The sequence below is a fragment of the Meriones unguiculatus genome, chromosome 21 (genome assembly GCF_030254825.1).
Source record: "Meriones unguiculatus strain TT.TT164.6M chromosome 21, Bangor_MerUng_6.1, whole genome shotgun sequence".
Taxonomy (NCBI): domain Eukaryota; kingdom Metazoa; phylum Chordata; class Mammalia; order Rodentia; family Muridae; genus Meriones; species Meriones unguiculatus.
The window spans coordinates 14,210,317-14,233,344 of record NC_083368.1 but is presented as its reverse complement, the minus strand read 5'-3'; the positions used below and the strand labels follow the sequence as shown (position 1 = coordinate 14,233,344).

The window sequence follows — 23,028 nt, the reverse complement described above, 5'->3', positions numbered from 1 at the left end:
AAATCAACCATCACACCAGGCCACCTCAAGACAAATTATGCCACAAGGTCTACAGGGTAAGGGCCTGGTAGTTCCTTATATTCTGAACACCTACCCAAAAGGACCCTAAACATTGCACACACATGGCCTCGCAAAGCTGAAATTCTTAAGGGACCCACAAGCCAAAATACTTAATGATTTTTATTTATTTTATTTTATTTTATTTTATTTTATTTTATTTTGTTTTGTTTTGTTTTGTTTTGTTTCTGTATTAGTCAGGGTTATGTGATGAAACGTCATGACCAAAGAAATTTGTGGGTGAAAGGGTTTATTCGGCTTACATTTCCATATCACTGCCCATCATCAAAGGAAGTCAGGACAGGAACTCACACAGGGCAGGAACCTAGAGACAGGAGCTCATTCAGAGGCCATGGAGGGTACTGCTTACTGGCTTGCTCAGCCTGCTTTCTCATAGATCTCAGGACCACCAGCCCAGGTGTGGCACTACCCACCATGAACTGGACTCTCCCCATCAGTCCCTAATTAAGAAAATGCCTTCCAGACAGATCTTATTGAAGCATGTTCTCAACTGAAGTTCCCCTCTTTCAGATAACTCTAGCTTGTATCAGGCTGCTACAGAACTCCCCAGGACATTTTTTTTTTTAGAATTTCATATATGCATACCATCTTTACATTATTTCCACCCCTCCTTCCCATCCTTCAACTCTTCCTGTATTCTCTGGTGTTGCTCATATATACAAGAGTTTAGGGCTGGTCAGTTGGAATCCGGTAACTTTCCGTCTAGGCATAGGGCCTATGAAATTTTCATTTTTTTTCTCCAGCCATGATGGTATGTCAGCTGGTTTGTCATTGAGCATGTTCTGTTTGGGTGACCATATTGTTGATATTTCGTGTGTGTGCTCCCTGTAATAGATACAAGACAGACACTGTCTCATAGGTGTTCTGGCCTCTGGCTCTTACAGTCTTTCCCCCTGTTCTGCACTTTTCACTGAGCCTTAGTTGTAGAAGTTGCATTGTAAATGTGCAGGCTGAGGCTAGGCATTTATTCTCTGCATTTTGACCAACTGTGGATCTCTGTAGTAGCCTCTGTCTGCTGCAAAAACAAGGTGGGTTTTTTTTTTGTTTTGTTTTTGTTTTAGTTTTTGTTTTTATGAGGGGGGAAAGCTACACCTACCTGTGGGTATGAAGATAAATATTTAGAATACCGTTAGAAAATATATTGGTTTTTTTAAAAAATGGTTCTCTACCATGGTCTATGACCTCCCTGACTACAGGTAAGCAGTTGGGTTTATAGCACAAAGTGTTCTTTCCCTCCCATTGAGCAGCCATTAAGTCCTATTAGATGGCTGTTGTCTGGCCCCTATATGGAGGCCCACTATTACACCACTTGAGATAGCTTGCCATTCTTGCCACTGCTGTGTTTCATAGGCTTTACAACTGGATAGGGCTGATGATTGCTTTTCTCCCTTGGCAGCTTGCAAAGCACCTTCCAATACTATGAGAGCCAGACCTCAGGGAGGAGGCATCCCTGAGGTCAGTTACAGCTCAGTTCCTCCAAGCCCTGGGTTTGAAGGATGTAGTCTTCAGCAAAACAGATCAGAAAGTAAGAAGCTAAAGGATTTCTTTTCTAAGATTTACAGCTATCTTGGAGCTGAGAGAGCTTTGATTAATTCCACACTAGAGTGGAGTACCTTAGTCCCAAGGACACTCTTCAAGATACTCAGTTAATGCCTGCATCATGACCTTCACCAAATCCTATGATCAGTGATGCCTTTCCCTCAGTGAGCATGCTATGGCCATAACTCCTGAGTATTGGAGAAGAACAGTCAGTAAAGCTAGCGCACATCTCTTTTTCCTTCTTCACAAGTTCACGGTGAGGAATTCATTCTTATTGTAGGGTGGGGTTTGTTTCTCTTTCCATATAGAGTAAGGTACTTTTCTTTTCTCAAAGGAAGCCTGTTCCAGCTTCTCTTTGGCACACTCATATTGCCAGCCTTGCTACTTTTGTGCTTTTAGATCATCACTGTGTGAGATAAGAATGGCTTGACCTCGGCACCATGGTATTGTGGCAGTCAGTCTGATCCCTGAGGCTGCTGCTGAATGACGAATGAGTTGGTGGTGTGTGTGCTGTATGGGTTTGCTGGGCAAAGGCACAGTTCACACTCAAGGCAGATGGCACCTGAAGGCATGCATCATGACACCCCACTTCAAATGAGTCACTTCTGGAACTCTCCATTTACTATTTTAGACCACAGATAACAGATGCTGCTAAAAGCAGAACCACAGATGAGGGCTATAAGCCATACCTTGGGTGTATGGAGAACGTCAGTGTTTTAGCAAGATGGGGCCTTGTTTTACCTCTAATAAGGGTGCATTGCTGTGGTTGTGACTTGGGGGTGGGGTGGTACCATTATATGTTAGGGTTACTCCTGGAGGTCACAAAATATGCTGTGGAATAAGCAAGCTGCAGAATATAAAATTTAGTCTAGAGACCACAGATGCTACGGAGGCATTACCAAGGTCAGCGAAGCCTCAGACAAAGCTATCAGAACACTCCCTTCCAATCTGTTAATTGGCTACTGCACCTTGTGTTTTCCCTGGCATTCACTGTAGTGACCTCAGTTCCTGAGTCCGTCTGGTTCCAGAGGGCAAGCTTAGAAGACTGCCAGGCAACAAGCCTCCTTCCTCATTGATGAGGGCATTGCAGTGGTCCCTTTGAGTTTGACAGGTGTTCAGTTGAATTTCATGTATGACCTCTTATGAGTCAGTGTACCCTTTCTTTTTTATTTTTTTATTATTTTATTTATTACAATTTATTCACTTTGTACCCCGGCTGTAGACCCCTCCCTCATCCCCTCCCAATCCTGTCCTTCCTCCCTCTTCTCTTCGTATATCCCTCTCCCAGTCCACTGATAGGGGAGGTCCTCTTCCCCTTCCATCAGACCCTAGCCTATCAGGTCTCCTCAGGACTGTCTGCATTGTCCTCCTCTGTGGCCTGGTAAGGCTCTCCCCCACACCCCCGCCCAGGGGGAGGTGATCAGAGAGCCTGCCACTGAATTCATGTCAGAGATAGCCCCTGTTCCCCTTACTAGGATACCATTTGGAGAGTGACCTGCCACAGGCTACATCTGTTCAGGGATTCTAGGTTATCTCTATGCATGGTCTATGGTTAGAGTATTAGTCTCAGAAAAGACTCCTGAACCCAGATATTTTTGTTCTGTTGCTCTCCTTCTGAAGCACCTGACCCCTCCAAGTCTTTCTATCTTCCCTTTTTTCATAAAATTCCTGCAATCTGCCAAGTATGGCTATGAATCTCAGCATCTGCTTCAATGATATACTGCTAGGTAGAGTCTTTCAGAGGCCATCTGTGGTAGGCTCCTGTTCTGGTCTCTATTTTCTCCCTCTTCTGATATCTATCCCATTTGCCTTTCTGAATGAGGATTGAGCATCTTACCCAGGGTCCTCCTTCTTGCTTAGCTTCTTTAGATGTACAGATTTTAATATGTTTGTCCTATATGTCTAATATCCACTTATAAGTAAATATATACCATGTGTTTACATGTAGAAAAATACAAATTGATCCATACTTATCACCCTGCACAAAACTAAAGTCCAAGTGGATCAAAGACCTCAACATAAAACAAGACACACTAAATTTGTTAGAATAAAAAGTGGGGAAGAGCCTTGAACTCATTTTCATAGGAGACAACTTCCTGAACAGAACAACAACAGCACAGGCTCTAAGATCAACAATCTTAGAACCTCATGAAAGCTTCTTTAAAGCAAAGGACACTGTCATCAGAACAAAAGAACAGCCTACAGACTGGGAAAAGATCTTCACCAACCCTATATCTGACAGAGGGCTAATATCTAGAATATATAAAAAACTCAAGAAGTTAAACAGTAACAAATCAACTAATCTAATTAAAAAACGGGGCACAGATCTAAACAGAGAAATCTCAGTAGAGGAATACTGAATGGCAGAGAAACACTTAAAGAAATGCTCAACATCCTTACTCATCAGGGAAATGCAAATCAAAAGGATCCTGAGATTTCACCTGACACTCATCAGAATGAATAAGATCAAAAACTCAAGTGACAACATATGATGGAGAGGATGTGGAGAAAGGGGAACCCTCCTCCATTGCTGGTGGAAATGTAAATTTGTACAACCACTTGGAAATCAATCTGGCACTTTCTCAGACAATTAGGAATAGTGCTTCCTCAAGATCCAGGTATACCATTCCTAGGCATATATCTAAAAGATGCTCAAGTACACAACAAGGACATCTCACCCTTGTTCATAGCAGCTTTATTGGTAATAGCCAGAATCTGAAAACACCCCAGATGTCCCTCAACTGAGGAAGGGATACAGAAATTGTGGTACATTTACACAATGGAATATTAGTCAGCTATTTAAAAAAAGGGAAATTATGATATCTGCAGGCAAATGGGTGGAACTAGAAAAGCTCATCCTGAGTGAGGCATCCCAGAAGCAGAAAGACGCACATGGCATATACTCACTTATGAATACACTATTTCAATGCTTGCCTCCTACCCTCACATCAGCTTGTACTTTACTTCTCTCTTTGTGAGTTTCACAGGAAGATTGTTCTAAAAACCACAAAAATTTTGCTTCTCCCCACCCCATCCCTGTCTGAAGGCAGATAGGAACATTCTACTGTTTTCACACAGTTTTCCTTCCACTTATGCCACTTCTATAAAGCTTTGAGTAAGACAGACTAGAAAATATTGTTAAAATTTTGAAAACTTTCAAAGATGATATCAAAATGCCAATTCTGTGAAAACTGACACCAAACTTTAATAGGATGCTAATTAGAACTTTGAAAAAAAGCTTAGTTAAACACTTAAGTTTTTATTAACATGTATTAATTATTTATAATAAAGGGTCTCATGTCATTTCCATGTGTTTATATAATGTATTTTATCATATTCATCTTTATTTTCCTCCTTTGTACCTTTCCACTCCTGCTGATTCCCTTTCTTTTCAAAATTCATTCCTTGTTGATTTTCATAGCTTCCTGGATTTTTTGCTTTGATGAACCATTGAGTTTCATTAAGGTTGTTTACAGGACTTTGGGTAAAAGGTTAATTAAAATAGCATGGGAGCTTTGCCAGTTTGCTATACCACTAAGAAAATGTCTCTCCCTTCCTCATCAACCATTAACTGCCCACAGATAATGGGCAGAGGCATTTAAGAAAAGAAAATCTTGTTTTGGCTCAGTCCATCATGACACAAGACAAGTAACACTCTTTTGTAGTGAGGAAAGCTTACAACAGAAGGAGTCCATATCGTGGTAGATCAAGAAGCAAAGAGATTCCATTAGAACTGGGCTAAACCATCAAAGGCCCACCCCTAATGGCCTACTTCAGGCAACGATGTGCTATATCCTAAAGCTGGGAAAAAAAGCATTTTAACTCAGGCCTATGGGAGGCATTTGTGACTCAAAACCCAGCCTCTTATATAAGACTGAACACCTGAGATAGCCATGAAGTCCCCACACTTAGAGTAACAGATCCTTTTTTACCTACAGCAGTGGTTCTCAACCTTCCTAATGCATCAGCCCTGTAGTACAGTTCCTCATGTTGTGGTGACCCAACTATAAAATTATTTCACTGCTACTTTAGCACTGTAATTCTGCTAGTGTCATGAATCATAATGTAAGTAGCTGATATGTAGAATATCTGTTATGTGACCCCTGTGGGGGGCCATGACCCACAGGTCGAGAACTTCTGACCTACAGTGATAGCACACTAAACACATCATACTCGGATTGATGGCAACATTAGCTTTGCATCCTTGCTGTGGCTGGGTCTTATTCTTACTCTCCTGAATGACCCACCGTGACCATAAGGCAGGAACAAATGTTATTTCCATTTTACAGAAGCATGAACAATTAAGAATTTCTCAAACTTTCACATAGAAAATGGTGTAAGTGGGATGCAAGTCACAGGCTCTCTGAACTTACAGTCCAAGCTTAAAACTAAGTTTACACAAAAATGGAGAGAAAGTGGTAAGGACTAGAGAATTCAGAGGGTGACTCTAGTCACATGAGCCTTCGATTCTGAATTCTGCCAATGGTATGAACCGCACTGAAGGAGACAGGCACCCTCTTGGAAAGCTCTGCCGGCACCGCTGGAGAACATGTAACACTCACAGACACACAGACGTCAATCTAAATTGTGTTAAAGTCTATAATAGCTTTTACAGTCAGTCATTTGGTTCAACACAAAAGAATTTCTCAAAAGCTACGGAGCCCAGAAGCTGTAAGAGGAATGTTGACTCTATTTAGCCTACTGTATGACTTTACATTTTAGACATTAAAAACATAAATCATTACACAGATGAATGGTGTTTACAATTCAGGTAACAAACAAAGACGTAACATTTGAAATCTGCAGGGAATTCCTTCATGGACTGATGAAAGTCAAGGAACAAGCGGAGTGAGGGAGGTCACAGGAGTTGCTCAGTAGAGGCTGGATGGGGCCTTATTATTTGGGAAGGTGGTCACCAATGCGGAGTCTCAGGACAGACAACTCCAGGCTGTTTGTTGGTCTGTCTGTTATTGATATTGGCAGAAAGGGTAGGCCAGGTGCCTACATGTTCACAGCCACAGAGGTAGGGGCTTCTCTTAGTACACCTTGAATGCTTGCTGCCTTGGGTGGTCTTGACCCCATTTGACCTTCATCATGGTCTTCCTCCTGACTGCAGGATGCTGCGTCTTCCCAGCCTCTTCTAGCCTGTTAGTTACATCAGCTGCAGCACTGCCTCCCTTATAACAAATTAAATGCAAATCATCATTTATTTATTCCAGAAAACTTTAACTATAATCCAGAGGCCATCACTACACATACTAGAAATGTCATAAAGGACTATGTACAGCCTCACCCCAGTATACATCCTGGATAACAGCATGCTTGGGCTGGTGGTTAGAATGAGAATGGCCGCCATGGGCTCATATGTTTGAATACTTGCTCTCCAGTTGTTAGAACTCTTTGAGAAAGATCTGAAGCTGTGGCCTTGGAGACGGTGTGTCACAGGACATGGGCTCTTTCTACCTCATTGTTGTCTCAAGATATAAAGTCTCAGCTACTGCTTCAGAACCAGGCCTGCCTCCCTGCTGCCATGCCCCCTTCCATGATGGCGATGGACTCTAACCCTCTGAAATTGTCAGCCCCAAATAAATATTTTCTTTGATAAGTTGCCTTGATTAAGATGTCTTATCACCACAGTGGAAGAGTAACTAAGACAGCCCCTAATGGCTATCATAAATTGAAGAAATAGTTTTGAAACTACATATACAAATTGTAGGGCTCAAAGGGCTTTCCAACATTTAAGGGAGAGATGATATCAATTTTATGTGAAGTTATACCATGATGTGAATATGTCCTCCAAAATTCCTGTGTCAGAAAACTAGCTCCCAAGTTCTTGTGTGAATCAGGAGGTGGATCTTCTTCATAATAATCAGGGGTAGGTGAGGCTTTGGGGCTCTGGTCCTATGATGACACAGGTGGCTTTGTGGCAAGAGGAAGAAACACCGGAGTTGCTATCCTTGCTTTTATCTCGGTGTCACAGTGGGGCCAGACAGACCTCACCAGATGCCTATGTCCCTTGACCTTCCAGATTGCAGAACTATGAACCAAATCAGCTATTATTCTCTATAAATTGCTATGTCTCAGGTCCTTTGTTATAGCAACAGAAAAGGGAGGGAGACAGAATAATAGCAGAGAATGAAGAAATATTTCCCAAGTTCACTTTGTAGCCAACAGCACCTTGAGATGAAAACCCAATGAATATGCTACTACAGAACAATTTTCCCTGTGCTCACAGATACAGAAATATACAATAATATATAACATGGGTATTTCAAAACTAGAAACACACACAGGAGATAATACATCATTGCTAGATATAATTTATTCTGAAAATGTAAGGTTGACTTCACATCTGAAGATAAAACAATATCATTTATCATATTGACAGACTAAAAAGAACAAAACAACAAAATCACCTCATACATCTATGAAAGACATCATAAAAAGCCAACACATGCATTACAAATGCTCAGAGCAAGGCACCAACAAGCAGGAGGCAGATGACGTCACTGACAGAAACCCAGAGGCCACCAAACAAAAGGATGAAGGCTGACTGCCTCGCCTTCCCGGTCCGGCAAGCTAGCAATGGCCACCTTCTTCACAGTGCCAGCACCTCTGTGGAGTGTGACTGAGTACCACATAGGGAGAGGAGAAGAATCTATTCATAGAAAAGATGACTGTGAAGAAAATTTTCAGAAATCTATCTTTTAAAGCCACAAACCCAAATTTAGCAACACTTCTGAATGTAAAGTCAAGATGCCCAAATCCATTAAATCCCTGTATATTAGCAACTTATGTGTATTGACATTGAGACAGCATTCATTTTTATCTCTATGAAACATTCATCATGTTGAATAATTACAGATGAATGATGTAACAAAATGGAGAAAAGATCTGCATACAAAAAATAAAAAAAACCTACAAAACTGTTGAGGAAGACTCGAGATTGGGACCAATAGCCTTCCTTTATGCTATCTTAGAAAATGGTTAGGTCACAGGAAGAAAAAAAAACAGAATGGTACAGACAAGGCTGTTTGTTACTTTATGCATCCTTTGGCCATTGGAGGACTTACTTAGAAGACAGGCTTAAAGAAATGAAAGCTTCAAACATTCCAGGCAGAGAAGGGGAAATACAAACCTTGCATGGCTGCATGGCTGGTCTGCTCTGGAAGGCGTAGAGAAAGGAATATGGGAGTGACAGGTAAAGAGAAGGCAAGGTGGGCAGGCTACAGGGTAGAACAGGGCCAGGCTGGGCCTGCCGGTCATCAGAGCCATAGGTAGAGATGACCTCTGGAGAGATTTGAAGCTGACTCGGATTTCCAGCAGGGAAACAAATGGTGAGTTAGACCTTTCACACATCACACATGACCACTGAGGAAAGACAGGTTGCAAATGGAGTCGAGAGCCAGGGGAGGGCTGAGTCTGAAGTGTGCTCTCCCCAGGTGAGGGTAGCAGGAGAAGCAAGATGTTTTCAAGGGAGGCTCAGGGGACTCTGAGCAGCTGAATAGAAGACATAGGAGAAACAGGAGAGTAGAGAAAAGGGGAGAATGAGAATGGGGTGGCAGCAGGAGGAGAGGGAGTTGGCTGCACTACTGTGAGCAGCTACCTTCATCTGAGGGAAGGAGGAAGCCAGAGAACCTGGAAAGCAAGGCCAGAGGACTGGGAGATGGGTTGTAATGGTGACTAGAGATGACTGCCAGACATCCAGGCAGAGCTGTGGAAAACAGCTGTCTACTTACGGCTCCATCCAGACTTCAGATAGCCCATTCGGGATGATATGCTGGACTCCTCAGCAGGTGCATGGTTTAGAGTCCTGAGGAAGGATGGTGTCACTTAGGAAGTGTTTTGTTTTTTGTTTTTGTTTTTTTCTAGAAAAGTGAAGATCCCAATGATCTTCAGAGATCGGAGTCAGAGAATGTGGGAAGCTCTAAAGACAAGAAAAGGCTTAGGAGGGAGGTGGAAGGAATGAATACGTGTGGCTGTGTGGGTTCACACTCATGCACACGTGTATATGACGGAAGCCAAGTACAGACAGGACTATCGAGAGAAAGGAAGGATTGGTTATCTCGTGTGGTGATAGCTGATCTATAACATTTACCAAAACAGCACCCTGAGCACCTGGAGAAGAGTGATTTGGCTAAATAACGGAGGTGGGATGCAGGCACTCAGGAGAGAGCAGGGGAACATCAGAGCTCAGAACACGCAGGTGGCTTTGGCTCATCAGTTGTGTGAGGACAGGCCAACATTACTGTACCATAGGCAGCAAAGAATGAGTGTGCCTGTGAGTTAAACTACCACACAAGCCCCAAGCGACACCTACAATGGTCTAAACTGAGGAAAGAGCACACTACAAATTACTTCAGTGGAGGGTAAGGCAGGGTCCACATACTCACAGTGGGGTACAAATGCCATTTGTGGAAAGTGATTTATCAAAATCTGTTGAACTTTCTTTAAACCACCATTCATCATCTCTCTAGCCCTTAAATGCCTAACCTATAAAAACACTTACCTGCCCACATCCACAGAGACACGTGGGCCAGGTCTTTGGCGTGGTATTGCTCTTAGTCACAGCTGATGGGGCAGCTGTGGGATTATTCCCCTGTTCACCCTTGTAGATCTGAGAGTCTCCATGTAATCCACAGGATTACACCTAAAGAATATCAAAGCCATCTCCATCAGGGCAAGGCAGGCATTTGAGCATCCTGCGTTGGTCCTGTATTGCTGTGTCAGCTGAGACAGAGCACAAAATGTTCTGCTTTCTACGTTCTCACACTGTGAACAGTTGCTTTTTATCCTGTGCGCTGCAGAGCACTGTGCTTGCCACATGTTTCTTTGTGGGTGATCTGGTGCTTACAGGGTTCCCCAAGTCCTGAGAATTAGAAGGCTGTGGTGTGTGTGTCCAGTGGAGAAAATGTGGTTGCAGGCTTAGCTTTGTATGGCTGTTAGAGTGCAGCTGGCAAGGAGTTCTGTGCTGATGGCTTAGCCATGTCTAATCAGTAAGGTGTCTTTAAACAGAAATGCACAATACTACATCTTGATTAGTTCATGAAAATGTTGACACCACAGCATGAGGAGCTGAGTCTCGGGTTCCCCTAGATAAGAGGACAGAGTGTGCGCTGGTTTGAAGTTTGTGGTGATTTTTGGAAGGCAGCCACCGAGAATCACCCTGCTTTAAGTAAGGACTGCATAAATGAAGGCATATGAAGGTAATACAGCTAGACCAAAATGTGATAATCCAAAGAAACCAAATTTTGTAATCATTTCACATTCTCTTTGCATGAGAAGAAGCTGCAGAGACACAGAGATGCCTAGCCCAATGTCACCTTCAATGGCTCAAGAATGTTCAGGTGGTCACTGCAGCACTCGGGAGTGATGGACACCAGACAGATGATGAGGGACTTCAGGGGGCAGGGTGTTGATGCAAGAGTACATGCAAGGGCAGAGTAGGTGAGAGGAACTTCGAGGTTGGTGCTGCACACAGTCACAGGGATGGCTGGCCACAAAGGAATTTGGCAAAAAACCAGCAAGCGTGCCTTCCGTGTGCTGACTTCTGGGGATCCCTGCAATGGTGAAGAGACAAGTTACAGGGCAGTGTGTAGAATCTGCTTCTGTTTTAGTGCCAGCTCTGCTGAGCATAGGCTTCTAAACAGACGAATGAAAGGAAAAGATAATTACACATTGAACCATGGGGTCTTTCAGGACAATGCTGCTTGTTTTCTGTTTCTATTGATTTGCCTCAGAGGACACGATAAGGAGTGTTGGGTTGAAACTTGGAATCAAACACAAACAGATTTTTTTTTTTAAACGGGGTTTCTATATAGTGACGTCAGTCCTGGACTCATTTTGTGGACCAGGCTGGCCTCAAACTCAGAGATCTGCCTGCCTCTGCCTCCCTAGTACTGGGATTAAAAGCATGAGCCACCACACCCAGGCACAATAGATTTTTTTAAAGGCATCTGTTTACTAGATTTTGATTTGTTAACTAAGAAAAGACGTAGCGACACCTAATGTTCCTGGTTCAGTGTTTAACTCCACTTAGTGGAGGATTTTGGAATAACACCAGCGGTACTCAAGACTCAGAGATGTTATAAGCAATATTTGTAAATTCTGTTCTCTCTCTCTCTTTTTCCTTTAGGAATCTTTAAGAGCCGTCAGATATGAAATCTCCCCGGATAAGGAGTACGCATTGTTTTCCTATAATGTGGAACCGGTAAGTCTGACCCTTTCCTATCTGCAAAAGGAATCATTCACTATCTACCTTCTGAGAGTGCTTTCTGAAGGCACCTTCCCTGTGATCTTGTACTCTGAGTTTGCATGCATGGGACAGCCCCTTTCACATGTCCTACCACCACATAGGAGAGAGTAGAGAAATACAAACTTTCTTGGCAGGAAAAACAATGATCCCCTTTAAGAGCTGTTTCCTAGGATGTTCTGGGGAGATGAGTCTCCTTGGAGATGCCCTGGTACTTTTATTCCCCATCTCCCCAGTGAAATGATAGATTTTAGTCCTAAAACGAAAAGCGGATGCCAGTAGGTTCTGAACTCTCTGGCCATGCTGAAGTCCTGATGAAAGCTGAGTCACTTTCCCTCACATACATTCTGTTTGATGCTGCTTTATGAGTTCCCAGCCCCCTAAAATCTTGCTAGACTTTTCTGTAAAACTCTCACCCTGGGCTTGAGTAGCTGCCTAAACATCCAACCTTGCTGACACTTTCTCTCTCCAGCCCCTTCCACCCACCCTGAGACCATCTAATTAGTATTTTTTGCACCTGCCATTGGGTAAGCGCCCATGAGAGGTGTCTCTCCAGAGAGGCTCTGTGGTGTGCCTGGCACACAAAGTGTGTTGATTTCTACCTCATGGCAAAAGCCAGAAAATTGGTGTCCATGGAGCAGCAATCCAGTTCTAAAATTTTTTAAAAACTTTGGCAACCACATTATTTATGGATATTTCAACTTTATTCTAATAAATGTAGATCTTTGAAACTCTATCTTAATTTTTTTGAATGTCTGTTTATTTTCTCCCTCTAAATTCTCTGGGACAATTGGGCATCTGGGTCTATCTGACTGCCTGGATTCTAAAGGGATTCTAAAGCTTTCACGTTGGCATCATTTTATTTGCTACAGCCAGCCCTCAAGGCTGCCTTGAGCTTTGAGCTTCTGAACATGGCATCCTCAGAGCATAGCCATCTCAGCTCCCTTCACGGCCCTCAGAAACTCTCAAAGCTGGAGCTGGTGCAAACAGGGAACCTGAAATACTCTGGATTTGCTGCTCCGGGGTGCCATTGTCTGGAACTGTTTAATCACTAGATCAGCCAACGATAGGATCCAGTGTGTCCTACCCACCGAGGCCTTCAAAACAAGGCAATATGTTCTCAGAGTGCTCTGAGGGAACATCCTGTTGGGTACTCACTGGAACAGAGTGCCCTTGAGTTTAGTTCCGTGAATCTGTGCATAGAAGGATCTGCTGCCATCTTCATTCCTCTTCCTCAGGACTCCTTTTGACAGGATACCCTGGGATACAACTGACAGCCATTTTGTAAAGATGATTTTGCCTAACATGAGTCTTCACCATGGAACACTGACTAGAAAAGGAGCCCTGAAAGTGACTCTTTCCCACTCAGGTGTCTTTATTTAAATTTGAAGTAAGAACAAAACCCAGAAAAAAAAAATTCAGTTTGTTTTCTCAACCAAAGAAAATTACAGGAATTTGAAAGGATTCAGAGAACAATTAAAAATATATTTATAGTATAAAAAGTATTTGCTTCTTGTGACTAAGACCATGAATGAAAGCAACTTAGCAGAAATATTGTTAATGGTTTCAGTACTGAGTGGCTACTATGTCATCATCGTAAGCACAGATTCCCAGAATCCCTTCTGTTTTGGAGGAAACCTAGGAGGGATACGCATGGCACGTGGATTCCTGCCTGACTGTCTAGGGGGAAGGGAGAAGCAGGATCTCCTACAGATGAACAAAGTTGCAAACATTGACAGGAAAGTCTCAACTTGTAGTTGTGGAATAAGGAGCATAGAGCAAGGCTTCCTATGCTGTGGCTAGTAATTATTATCAATAATGTAGTGATTAATTTACTAATATCATTAAAGAACTCATACCCAAAGAAATCTGAGAACTGTAATCGAAGTTAAGTGTTTCCTTATGACAGCCCTTGTTGAAAGGTTTGGAATCCTCTGGGGATACACAGCATTTTCAAAGAGAGCATTTTTTTTTCATTTTTAATATCCTGTATTTATTATTTTTTTCATACAACATATTGTGATAGCATCGCTTCTCATTACCCAACTCCTCCCAAGTCACTCTCACCCCTCTAGCTACCCAACTTCATACACATCCCCTCTTCAGAAAGAAAAAAAAATACAAAACAATAAGGGCATAGAAGTTGATTTTTTTCTAAACCCAAGCATGGGGCCTGCCCAGTATGGTTGACATGCCCATTGTGACTCCACTGGAGAAAACCTATCCCCCTTCTCCCAACAGGCATCAAACACAAATAGCCTTTTGGTTAGGGTTACCTACCTCCCTGTAAAGTAGATTTGAGAAAGAATAAACTCAATCATGTCCAGTTTCCAGACATAAACTATCTGTGGGTCAATAAGAAGCGTGCCTGGAATGTTGTGTTTCTGTGCATGCAATCCCAGCCTTTCAGTCAAAAAGGGGTGTCTGTTTTATATTTTCACCATCTCCTCTCTTCCCTAAGCATTATTCCTGCCTCAAAGAGCTAATGTTTGTCACATACATTCTGTTTTAGAGATAGAAAGAACTTCATACCATTTCTTAGGGCATATCTTCTGGAGAATTCTCTTAGAACTGAGCTATGTCAGGGGATTGGTAGCTTTTAATTTGTAGTTTGAAAGACATACCAACCCCCAATAAGTAAAAAATGCTTTAAAGCAAACGTGCTTCATTGGTATAACCCTGTTCCTTCGTGCAGAGAGTATCTGACAAGCATGACACATCTACTCTGCAGAGGAAAGAAAAAAATAATTGAAATTGCAATATCTTAGATCATTTCAAAATATAGATATGTTTTGTGAGAGGAAGGAGAAACTATGTCTGCAAAAGATTCTTCCTTAGATAACACTTTTCTGAAAAGCCATGAATATTTGTAAATAATTTGACTTCCATATCTAAAAATGACAATGGGAGGAGCTGTTTTTAAAGCCCACGGACACCATTCTCTCCCAATTAGCATATTGTCTATTGGTCTAAAATAAAAGCCTCATCACTCTGTCACTGATGCATGTAACAGGAGACCCCAACACTCGGGAGCTTAAAATAAGCACTATCCGTTATCTCATGGTTTCAGGGCTCAGATTAGCTGGATCTGTTGATGTTCACAAAGATGAGATCAGAATCATGGTCATGCTAGTGCAGTGGCACAGACCTGTAATCACAGCACATGGGAGGCTGAGGAAGGAAGATTGCCATGAGTCCAATACTGTAGTTCTGAGTGTCTATGTAGCATCTTTATTCTACTGATCCTGAAAACCCAACTACAGTGATACAGCAAAACAGAGGAGCACTACGTATCAAGATCTGTGTTAGACTCTTTCCAGACCATCTGTTACATCTTCGTGGAATCCAGGCAGGGAGGTTGATGCCCATATTGGTTTGCACAGTACTTCTGAGTCACTAATGAATAACTCATCTTCTTTCTCCAATAAACTTTGTCATCATGTAAGCACTGAGTTGCATAATGAGTTATAGACCAGGACCATGTCTCAAAAGCCATCATCATCATCATAATCATCACCATCATCATTATTGTCGTTGTCATCATCATCATCTGGGCTGCAGTCTCATCTTCAGGCTCTGGTGATGAATGATCCATTTCAAATCCCTTCACATGGATATTGTCAGGGCTCGGTTTCTTGTAAACTGCAGGGTCCCTCATGGGCTCTAGGGCTAGAGAATGTCTTCAGCATCTCCCCAAAGATAATCTAAAATGCAATGGCTTGTTTGTCAGAGCAGCAAGAAATAAGAGTGTTGAGGGGGTGGGTGCCAGCCAGTGTTTCTGATCCATTGTGGATGCCTCCTCATCTCACCACAGTTCACTTGCTAGAAGATAGATACTGAATCTAGCCTGTCACAAGGAATGTGGGTTGATAAGTCAGGAAGTCTCTGAAGCCATTACAGAGCTAGGCTCTTGTAGCTAGGTCTCCTTGACCCTCTTTCTCATATGCCCCCTAAAGCTTCAAGAAGTCATAGAAGCAAGGAGGTATGAGTTCAACATGGTCTCAAGAGAGTACCATAGTTGGGGTGGGGTTGTCAGGAAAACCAAGTTCCCCTCACTCTCCCTTAAGTGTTTGCATGACAATGAAGTTTAATGGAGAAGGATGATGGGTTATCCATCTTAGTGACTCAGAAAGACTATGCAAACCAATATGGGTAACAACCTCTCTGCCGGATTTCACACAGCTTTAAAAGATGGCAAGGAAGGGGCCTAACGCAGGTAGTGATCCTTTGTCTTGCTGTATCACTGTTGTTTATTCACTATCAGTATAATAAAGATGGCACACAGACCCTCAGAACTACAGTACTACAGTGATTCTCTTGAGAATCCAAGTGAAAACTGATTTTTGTGTGTGGTAATTTTACTATCCAAATATAAAATTTAGCAACAAATTTGCATAGTTAGATTACCTTGGGTTTACTGGCACCTTTGTTTCTTTCTTTCTTCCTCTCTTCCTTTCTTCCTTCCTCTCTCCCTCCCTCTCTTTCTTTCTTTTTTTCTTTCTTTTTTTTTTATGAGACAAGGTTTCTCTATATAGCCTTGCCTGTCCTGGACTCACTTTGTAGACCAGGTTGACCTCGAATTCACAGAGATTCTCCTGCCTCTGCCTCTCTGAGTGCTGGAATTATGGGCGTGCCCCACTGCACCCAGCTTACTGGTACTTTTCTTAAAGAGTTTTATATTATGTACTTAGAAGGAAAAATATCACCAAAAATAGCCCCGTATTTCCTGTTCATACCTACTGAGGGCACCCTAGCCAGCTGGGACAGCAATGCTACTCTGTGTACAGGTGGTGGTTTCTAGGGATAACTTTGAAACTCATAGTCAGTGTCATTGGCAAGTCATGTCTCCTGGCTATCTCCAGTGTGCCCTGTGGGCATTGGCACAGAAGCCAGAAATTGATCTGTGAGGCTTGAGCAGCCCCAAGTAATTGTCTTTTCTGGGAGACAAAAAGTAGCATTTTCTTTGCTTCTCTAGCTCTTAGAATATTTCCTATTGCTGGTTTTTAGCCAAGTAACAGACATTTGATCATCTTTGCTTTTCTCATAGTTGGGTAACAGGAAGTTTTTAAAGTTCCCTCACCCCTAAGAGCTTTTGTCTCAGGGGAAGAGGTGCGAGGTGTGAGGTGCCATGGTTAGCTCCCTCCTCAGAACAGTGCAGGGTACAACCTCAGGATAGAGAGGCCACCTTCTCAGAAGAGGAGAGAGACATGTTGTACAGCTTCCTCCTCATAGCAATGGTGTAAGCTTCCTTCTTACAGGAGAAAGGTGTCCTGTACAGTCTCTTCCTTGGGGAAGAGGAGTGTGAAGAACCACATGTGCCCTCTTCCTCACAGGGAAGAGAAGTGAGGAATCCTGTCCATCTGCCCCTCAGAGCACATGGTGTGCTGTGTACAACTCCACCCTCACATGAGACATGGTGCTATGTAAACAATTTCCTCAGAGGGCAGAGGTGTCCTCTACAGCTTCTTCAGGGGAGAAGGCTGGGAGGTACCATTCACAGCTTCTTCCTAAGATTGAGCAAGCTATGTAAAGCTTTCTCCTCAGAGGGAGAATCGTGCCATGTAAGCTTCCTCCTCAGAGGGCGGAGAAGTGTGAGGTACCATCTACAGCTTTTTGCTCAGAGTCCGTGGTGTGCTGTGTAGAGCTTCCTCTTCAGAGGAATGAGGCATCCCCTGCAGTGTCTTTGTCATAGGAGAGAGGGTGCACACAGCTTGGAGCTGCTTGCTTCTCTGCTTACAGACTCATCCTTCTCAGTCTAGGGGAAAGACATTTTGATGCTGAGATCTACAGGAATGAAACAAGCTGCCTATTTGAGAAAAATCTGCCTTTGTCCTATACTTGGTTAGTTAATGTAGCCAATTTTAGCATCTGGGGGACTTTGAAACGTATTACTGATGGGTGCTTAAAGGCACCCAAACTTGGATAGACCCGATTCAGCATATATGGTAAAATGAATTTCATCTAAATTTTGTGGTCTTCCATCCACAGCTTTGGTGGGGTTTTGTGTGTGTGTGTGTGTGTGTGTGTGTGTGTACGTATATGTATACACACACACATATATCCACATTTCCCCTTCTGTGTCTCCTTCCAACCAGCTTTCTCTTGCAGCCAAGGCTGTTTGAGGAGGGCACTGTTTTGATGCTGTTTAACTTTGCTTTGTAGTTTCATACAGAGTAATGTGCTTCACGGTGGCATTTTCATAACAACATTGTTCTTCTTGGTCCTCCTCCCCAAACCTGCTCTCCATGCCCCTTCCTCGTTGTGTTGGTCCCCTTCTTCCCCGAGATTCCTCCCTACTGCTTTCATGTAATGTGTGTTTGACAGCCCTCTTTTTTCTCTGTCCCTCCATAAGATCACTTTTTCTGCCCTAATGGTCATCTTTCTAGTCTCATGACCTATACTCCCCCATATTTATGTAAGACTTAAAATCTAGGATCTCACATGAGAGAAAACATGAAAACACATACAGTTTGCCTTTTAGAATCTGGTTTATTACATTTAGCCTAATAATCTCCAGCTCCATCCCTTGTCCTGAAAATGTCATGACTTCCCTTGTGGCCAAGCGCAGTTCTGTTGTGCACATACACTGTCTTTTTCTGCATCTATCTGTTGATGAACATCTGGTCTAGTTCCATTTCTCAGCATATGTGAGTAGTAGGTTGCCAAATAACATAATAGTCAGTAGGTCCAAAATCTGAGGTGGGGAAACATGGGCAAAAGTGGTAGAAGGATATGGTACTCATCAGAAAATAAGTGCACAGTGGTGCATTGAACAAAGACACATCTTGTGATGAGATTACTAGAAGAAATGGGCCAGAAACGGAGGGGCTGGGGAGCTAATGCGCGTTAACCAGCTGTCCTGGGAGTAAGAGGTGGACCCTTGCTGGGGAATACAGTCAGCGGTGCTTTGGGGGAAAGGTGACTAAAGAATTAGAAACAATCCTATTTGGGGAGAAGACACCAGAAAGAGTTCCCAAAGGGAGCGAGCTGACTTCCTGGGGGCCAGGCTTCTAGTTAGGTAGGACATGAAAACATCAGCAGTTTTGGGAGAAGCTAGGGCCATAAAAGCAGCAGGTGCTTGCGAAGTGAGGGGCAGTGGAGAATTGGGGCACACAGCCATGGCTGTGATATCATAATAACAATAATAACTCTTAAAGACCAGCAGCTCTGGGAGAGACTCTGCATGATCTAATGTAATGAGTGAAGTCTGTGTAATTGGTAGTAAAGGAAATGGAGAGATGTAAATGAGGAGAGACACAGGTTTGCTGAGGGACATGGCCAGATACCATTGAGCAGGCTTAATTGTCTTTATTGTGAATGGCCGTCACTGTAAGGTAGGAAGGGGAAGACAGACTCAAATCCTTCCTTGAAGATTTGTTCTTCATTTCCCATTCTGCAGTCTATGGTTGAGGGTGAGCTGATTAACAGCAATTAAATGCCGAGACTCAAGGTTGATTAATATGCAATAAGCTACCCTAGCCATCCAAGCAAACAATTAGGACTTGGAGACTTACTGTGGGCCATTATCCCTACGTTGTGATTGGAGATTTTCATATTTCTGATAACCATGAGGATTAGTAAGTATGGTAGGGTAGGAACAGCCCTCGTTGTGTCACAGAAATGCTCTAACAAAATGTATGATGTCACCCACAGCCTTGTGTGTATGGCACAATTGTCCACTTAGCACAAGTGATATTAAACTGCCAGAAACACTCTAGAATACATGCTTGCTTTTTCTTCTAGGCAACCAGAATGATGACTTCAATAGTAGCAAACAGACTTTGCAGGGTGTAATTTCAAGATCCTTGAGTCCCTGCTTGGTCCTCAGTGTGCTCCCCAGTGAAGACGCTGAATTCTTTAAACAGTCTCTGGCCCTGGCGGCATCATATGGCAGGTGCTTTGGAATTTGGTCCTTCACAGAGCAAAAGGTTTTTCATCTTCCAGAAGGCAATGTTTCTACCTTACAGTTTGCTTTATTGCTGAGTTTTATTATCATAAAAAGCCTGAGCATGAGCAATGGAGCCCTTGGCCATGTTCTGGCAGGCTCTGAATGTTAATGCACAGAGTGGCACAGCTTGGCAGGCCTTGCTGCTACAGCTGCTGTGGTGACACTTTGAACTATGCACATTGCTACAGTTTTTGAACCTCTAGAAATGGCTGAGCAAGTGTTGAATTGACTGAACCATGCCTAAATCACGTCGCCTTCGGCCCCTCAATGCCTTGCTACTACTATATGGGTGTAATTTGACAGGTCCATGGTGCCTCTTTACAAGGCTACAAGACTTTGCTTGCAGGTGTGTGTGTGTGTGTGTGTGTGTGTGTGTGTGTGTGTGTGTGTGCATGTACATGGGTGTGTGTGCATGTACATGTATGTGTGCATGTACATGTGTGTATTTGTGTTTGGAGACACAGAGTTTCTCTCTGAAGGTGGAGGAGAAGAGCTTGTGCTGTTACTCTTCCAACAGTCTGTTATGTAATGAAGGAAATGCACACTGGAACACAACATTCTTTGAGGTGACTAGGATGGGTGGAGCAAGAACACTGCTGAGACATGGCTGTGACTTTGCTTGGCACCTGCTCGCAACATTCTCCATGGTTTCGGGCTGCCATAATAGCTGCCAGAGATGACCCATTATCAAAAGCAGAGCAACACTTTTATTATTAACATTAAAGTTATAAACCCATTATAAACCCATTATAGCATAATGGGTTACAGAATGGTGTTTTCATACATTTGTCACTGGACCCTGTCTTCATTCTTCCACATCTCCATCCTTCCTATCCATTATCTCTTGCTGACCCCCACCCTTTCCCCAGATGCCTCTCTTCTGCTTTCATATCACATGAATTCTCCTGCCCTCTGTCCTCCTACCCTTCTGATTAAGGTCACTTCTCCTCTCATGGTCCTTTTTCCCCCACAGGTCCCCTCAACAGAAGCATTCCCTGACTGCACAGGTGTAGGAAAGTTTCAGAGCCCTTATGCTCCCCCACCCCCATATCCCTGCCAAGTGCTGCTAAGGTTCCTTCCCTAGGGCACGTGGACAATATAATAATGAGGAAACAGGAGTTTCATTAGACTAAAACTCACGCTGGAGAGCCAGTGGGTTTATGGGGCTTGCTTGCATTCATAAGGGGTTCATTGGATCACCCCATATCATCAGAACTAGAAAGTCTTCACCATCATAGATGGTTGTTCTCTATGGTAACATGAATAGAGCCCCCGTCCTCTTTTCCTGCTATGCACTCTAGCCCAGACAACACCACAATTAGAACATGATCTCAGATAAATGTCCAGAAGGAGGTGCCAGACACTAGGTAGGGGTCCAGTGGCCTTCTACACTCCTCCTTCTGGGAGGAAATGTCTAGCGTCCACACACCCAATTGTGATGGACTCTGACAAAAGGGTACTGTGAGTCTCATGATGACTTGCAACAGTTTGACTTGGACAAAAGAGCCTGAGAACACAAAGGACTTTTCAGAGCCCAGCAGGAACCATAGCTGTCCCTGCAGAACACACACACACCCAGATACACAGTAGGGTCACCAATGTCAGTGCTGAGGCCCCTCCCAGGGCAGGAGAGTCAGTGTGAAGGGAATGTTGTTCCATGCTGTTCAGAAAGCCTGTCATGGCTGGAAACAGTTGCCACTTCTGGGGTTTTAATTTCTCTAATCAGATGGGCTCTAGATAAGCCACACAGACCAGAGATCTATTCTGCTGAAGTGTGTCTCATTGCCAGTCGTGAGAGGAAGCCTTTAACACAGTAAATATTGAAGAACACCTCACAGCTGATCTTGACAGCTCAAAGTGCCTCAGATCTAAATGCCACTACCATCAGCCTATTGCTGCGGTGCCATGCACCTGTTGGAAATGCTGTTCTTGCTTTCAACTAAGAAACATATTGTCATACCCTGTAGCACAAATTGACTATTTTCCTCTTCTAGTAATAAGTTTTGTGTCTGCTGCAGCTCTGTGAGTTTTCAAGGCCTGTAGAGACTCTGTAACCAAGACTACAAATCTGGGTCCTGAAATGACTCATTGAGTTCAAACATCCTTGGGCTGGCCTTGCAGGCTAGCATCTCTCCCATCCCTGACCCTTGGCAAATGCTGACCTTCCTCTGTCCCTGAAGCTTGGTCTTTTCTTAGAACAGCACATAAATGCCAATGAATGGTGTCTAAACCTTCAGGGCCAGCTTCAAAGTGAGCATCTTCACATTCAGATATGAGGGAAATCTCAGGTTTCCTCAGTACTGTTTTGGCTTCACACTTATGACATTAAATATTTCGCCATTTGGTGTCATATGCCATAGCAGATTAAACTGGAAGATGGGCCAAAACCAAAAATGGGTAAATTTGGTGTCAACAGTTTGGTGGCCTTTACTGACAACCCCACCTTGGTCCCACTGCAGAATCTCTGCCTTCAGAAAGCCTGACAAGAAAGGGAAGCCACCCCAAGAATCAGAGATCCAGGAGAGGGAAGCTGAGCAAGTGCCTAACCCTGTGAGCCACCATTAAAAACCTACAGAGGCTGGAGGCAGGGTGTGAGTCTTGCAGTGGCCTGTTACTCAGCAGGAAGAAGGTAGATCACCAGCCTGGGTCACACAATAGGCCTGAGCTGGAGCTGAGGTGCACAGAAGGTAGCAGCTTAAGACAGCCGATAAGCCTGGAGTCCATCCTCCCAGCGTCCTATTGAAAGGTGTCGTCTCTGGGGCAGGAGAGCAGAGCCAGAGGAAAAGGCCCTGGAGAGCATGCACCTCGGCATATGTTTCCTGACTCAGGAGGACACGTCCAACGAGGAGATTCTCTTCCTTTCCTTGCTTTGTACTCTGTAGCTACCCCAGTCCCCATTTTGTTTCCCAACCCCTAGCCTCCTCTGTCCTTTGCAAAACATCCTCATGGAACTGGTAAGGACTAAGATGACTCGGTCACTTGTGTCTGTACAGATAAGGAAAGTGAAGCCCAGAGAGTTCGATTGCCAGCATGGTGGCACAGCTCTGCTTTCAGCAGGCAGAGCATGACTTGAAGGTCAATCAGGGCTACATGGTCATAAGACCCTGTCCCAAAAGAAAGAAGACCTATGTGTCTTGGTGATGGTAAAGTCAAGCCTAGAGACCACTGTTTTGCTCAGGGCCACTTTTTTCTATGACATCACTTTTTTTTT

The 23,028-nt window shown here is 43.5% G+C and overlaps 1 protein-coding gene across 6 annotated transcripts in view; it reads left to right on the top strand.

Moving 5' to 3' along the window:
* Dpp6 (dipeptidyl peptidase like 6) overlaps nucleotides 1-23,028 on the top strand; it is an 831,812-nt gene that overhangs the window by 599,300 nt on the left and 209,484 nt on the right. For all 6 annotated transcript variants that reach the window (XM_060374077.1, XM_060374079.1, XM_060374075.1 and 3 more), the window contains one exon: nucleotides 11,753-11,827. In XM_060374077.1, the coding sequence (XP_060230060.1) occupies nucleotides 11,753-11,827 (75 nt within the window). The remainder of the gene's footprint in view (nucleotides 1-11,752; nucleotides 11,828-23,028) is intronic.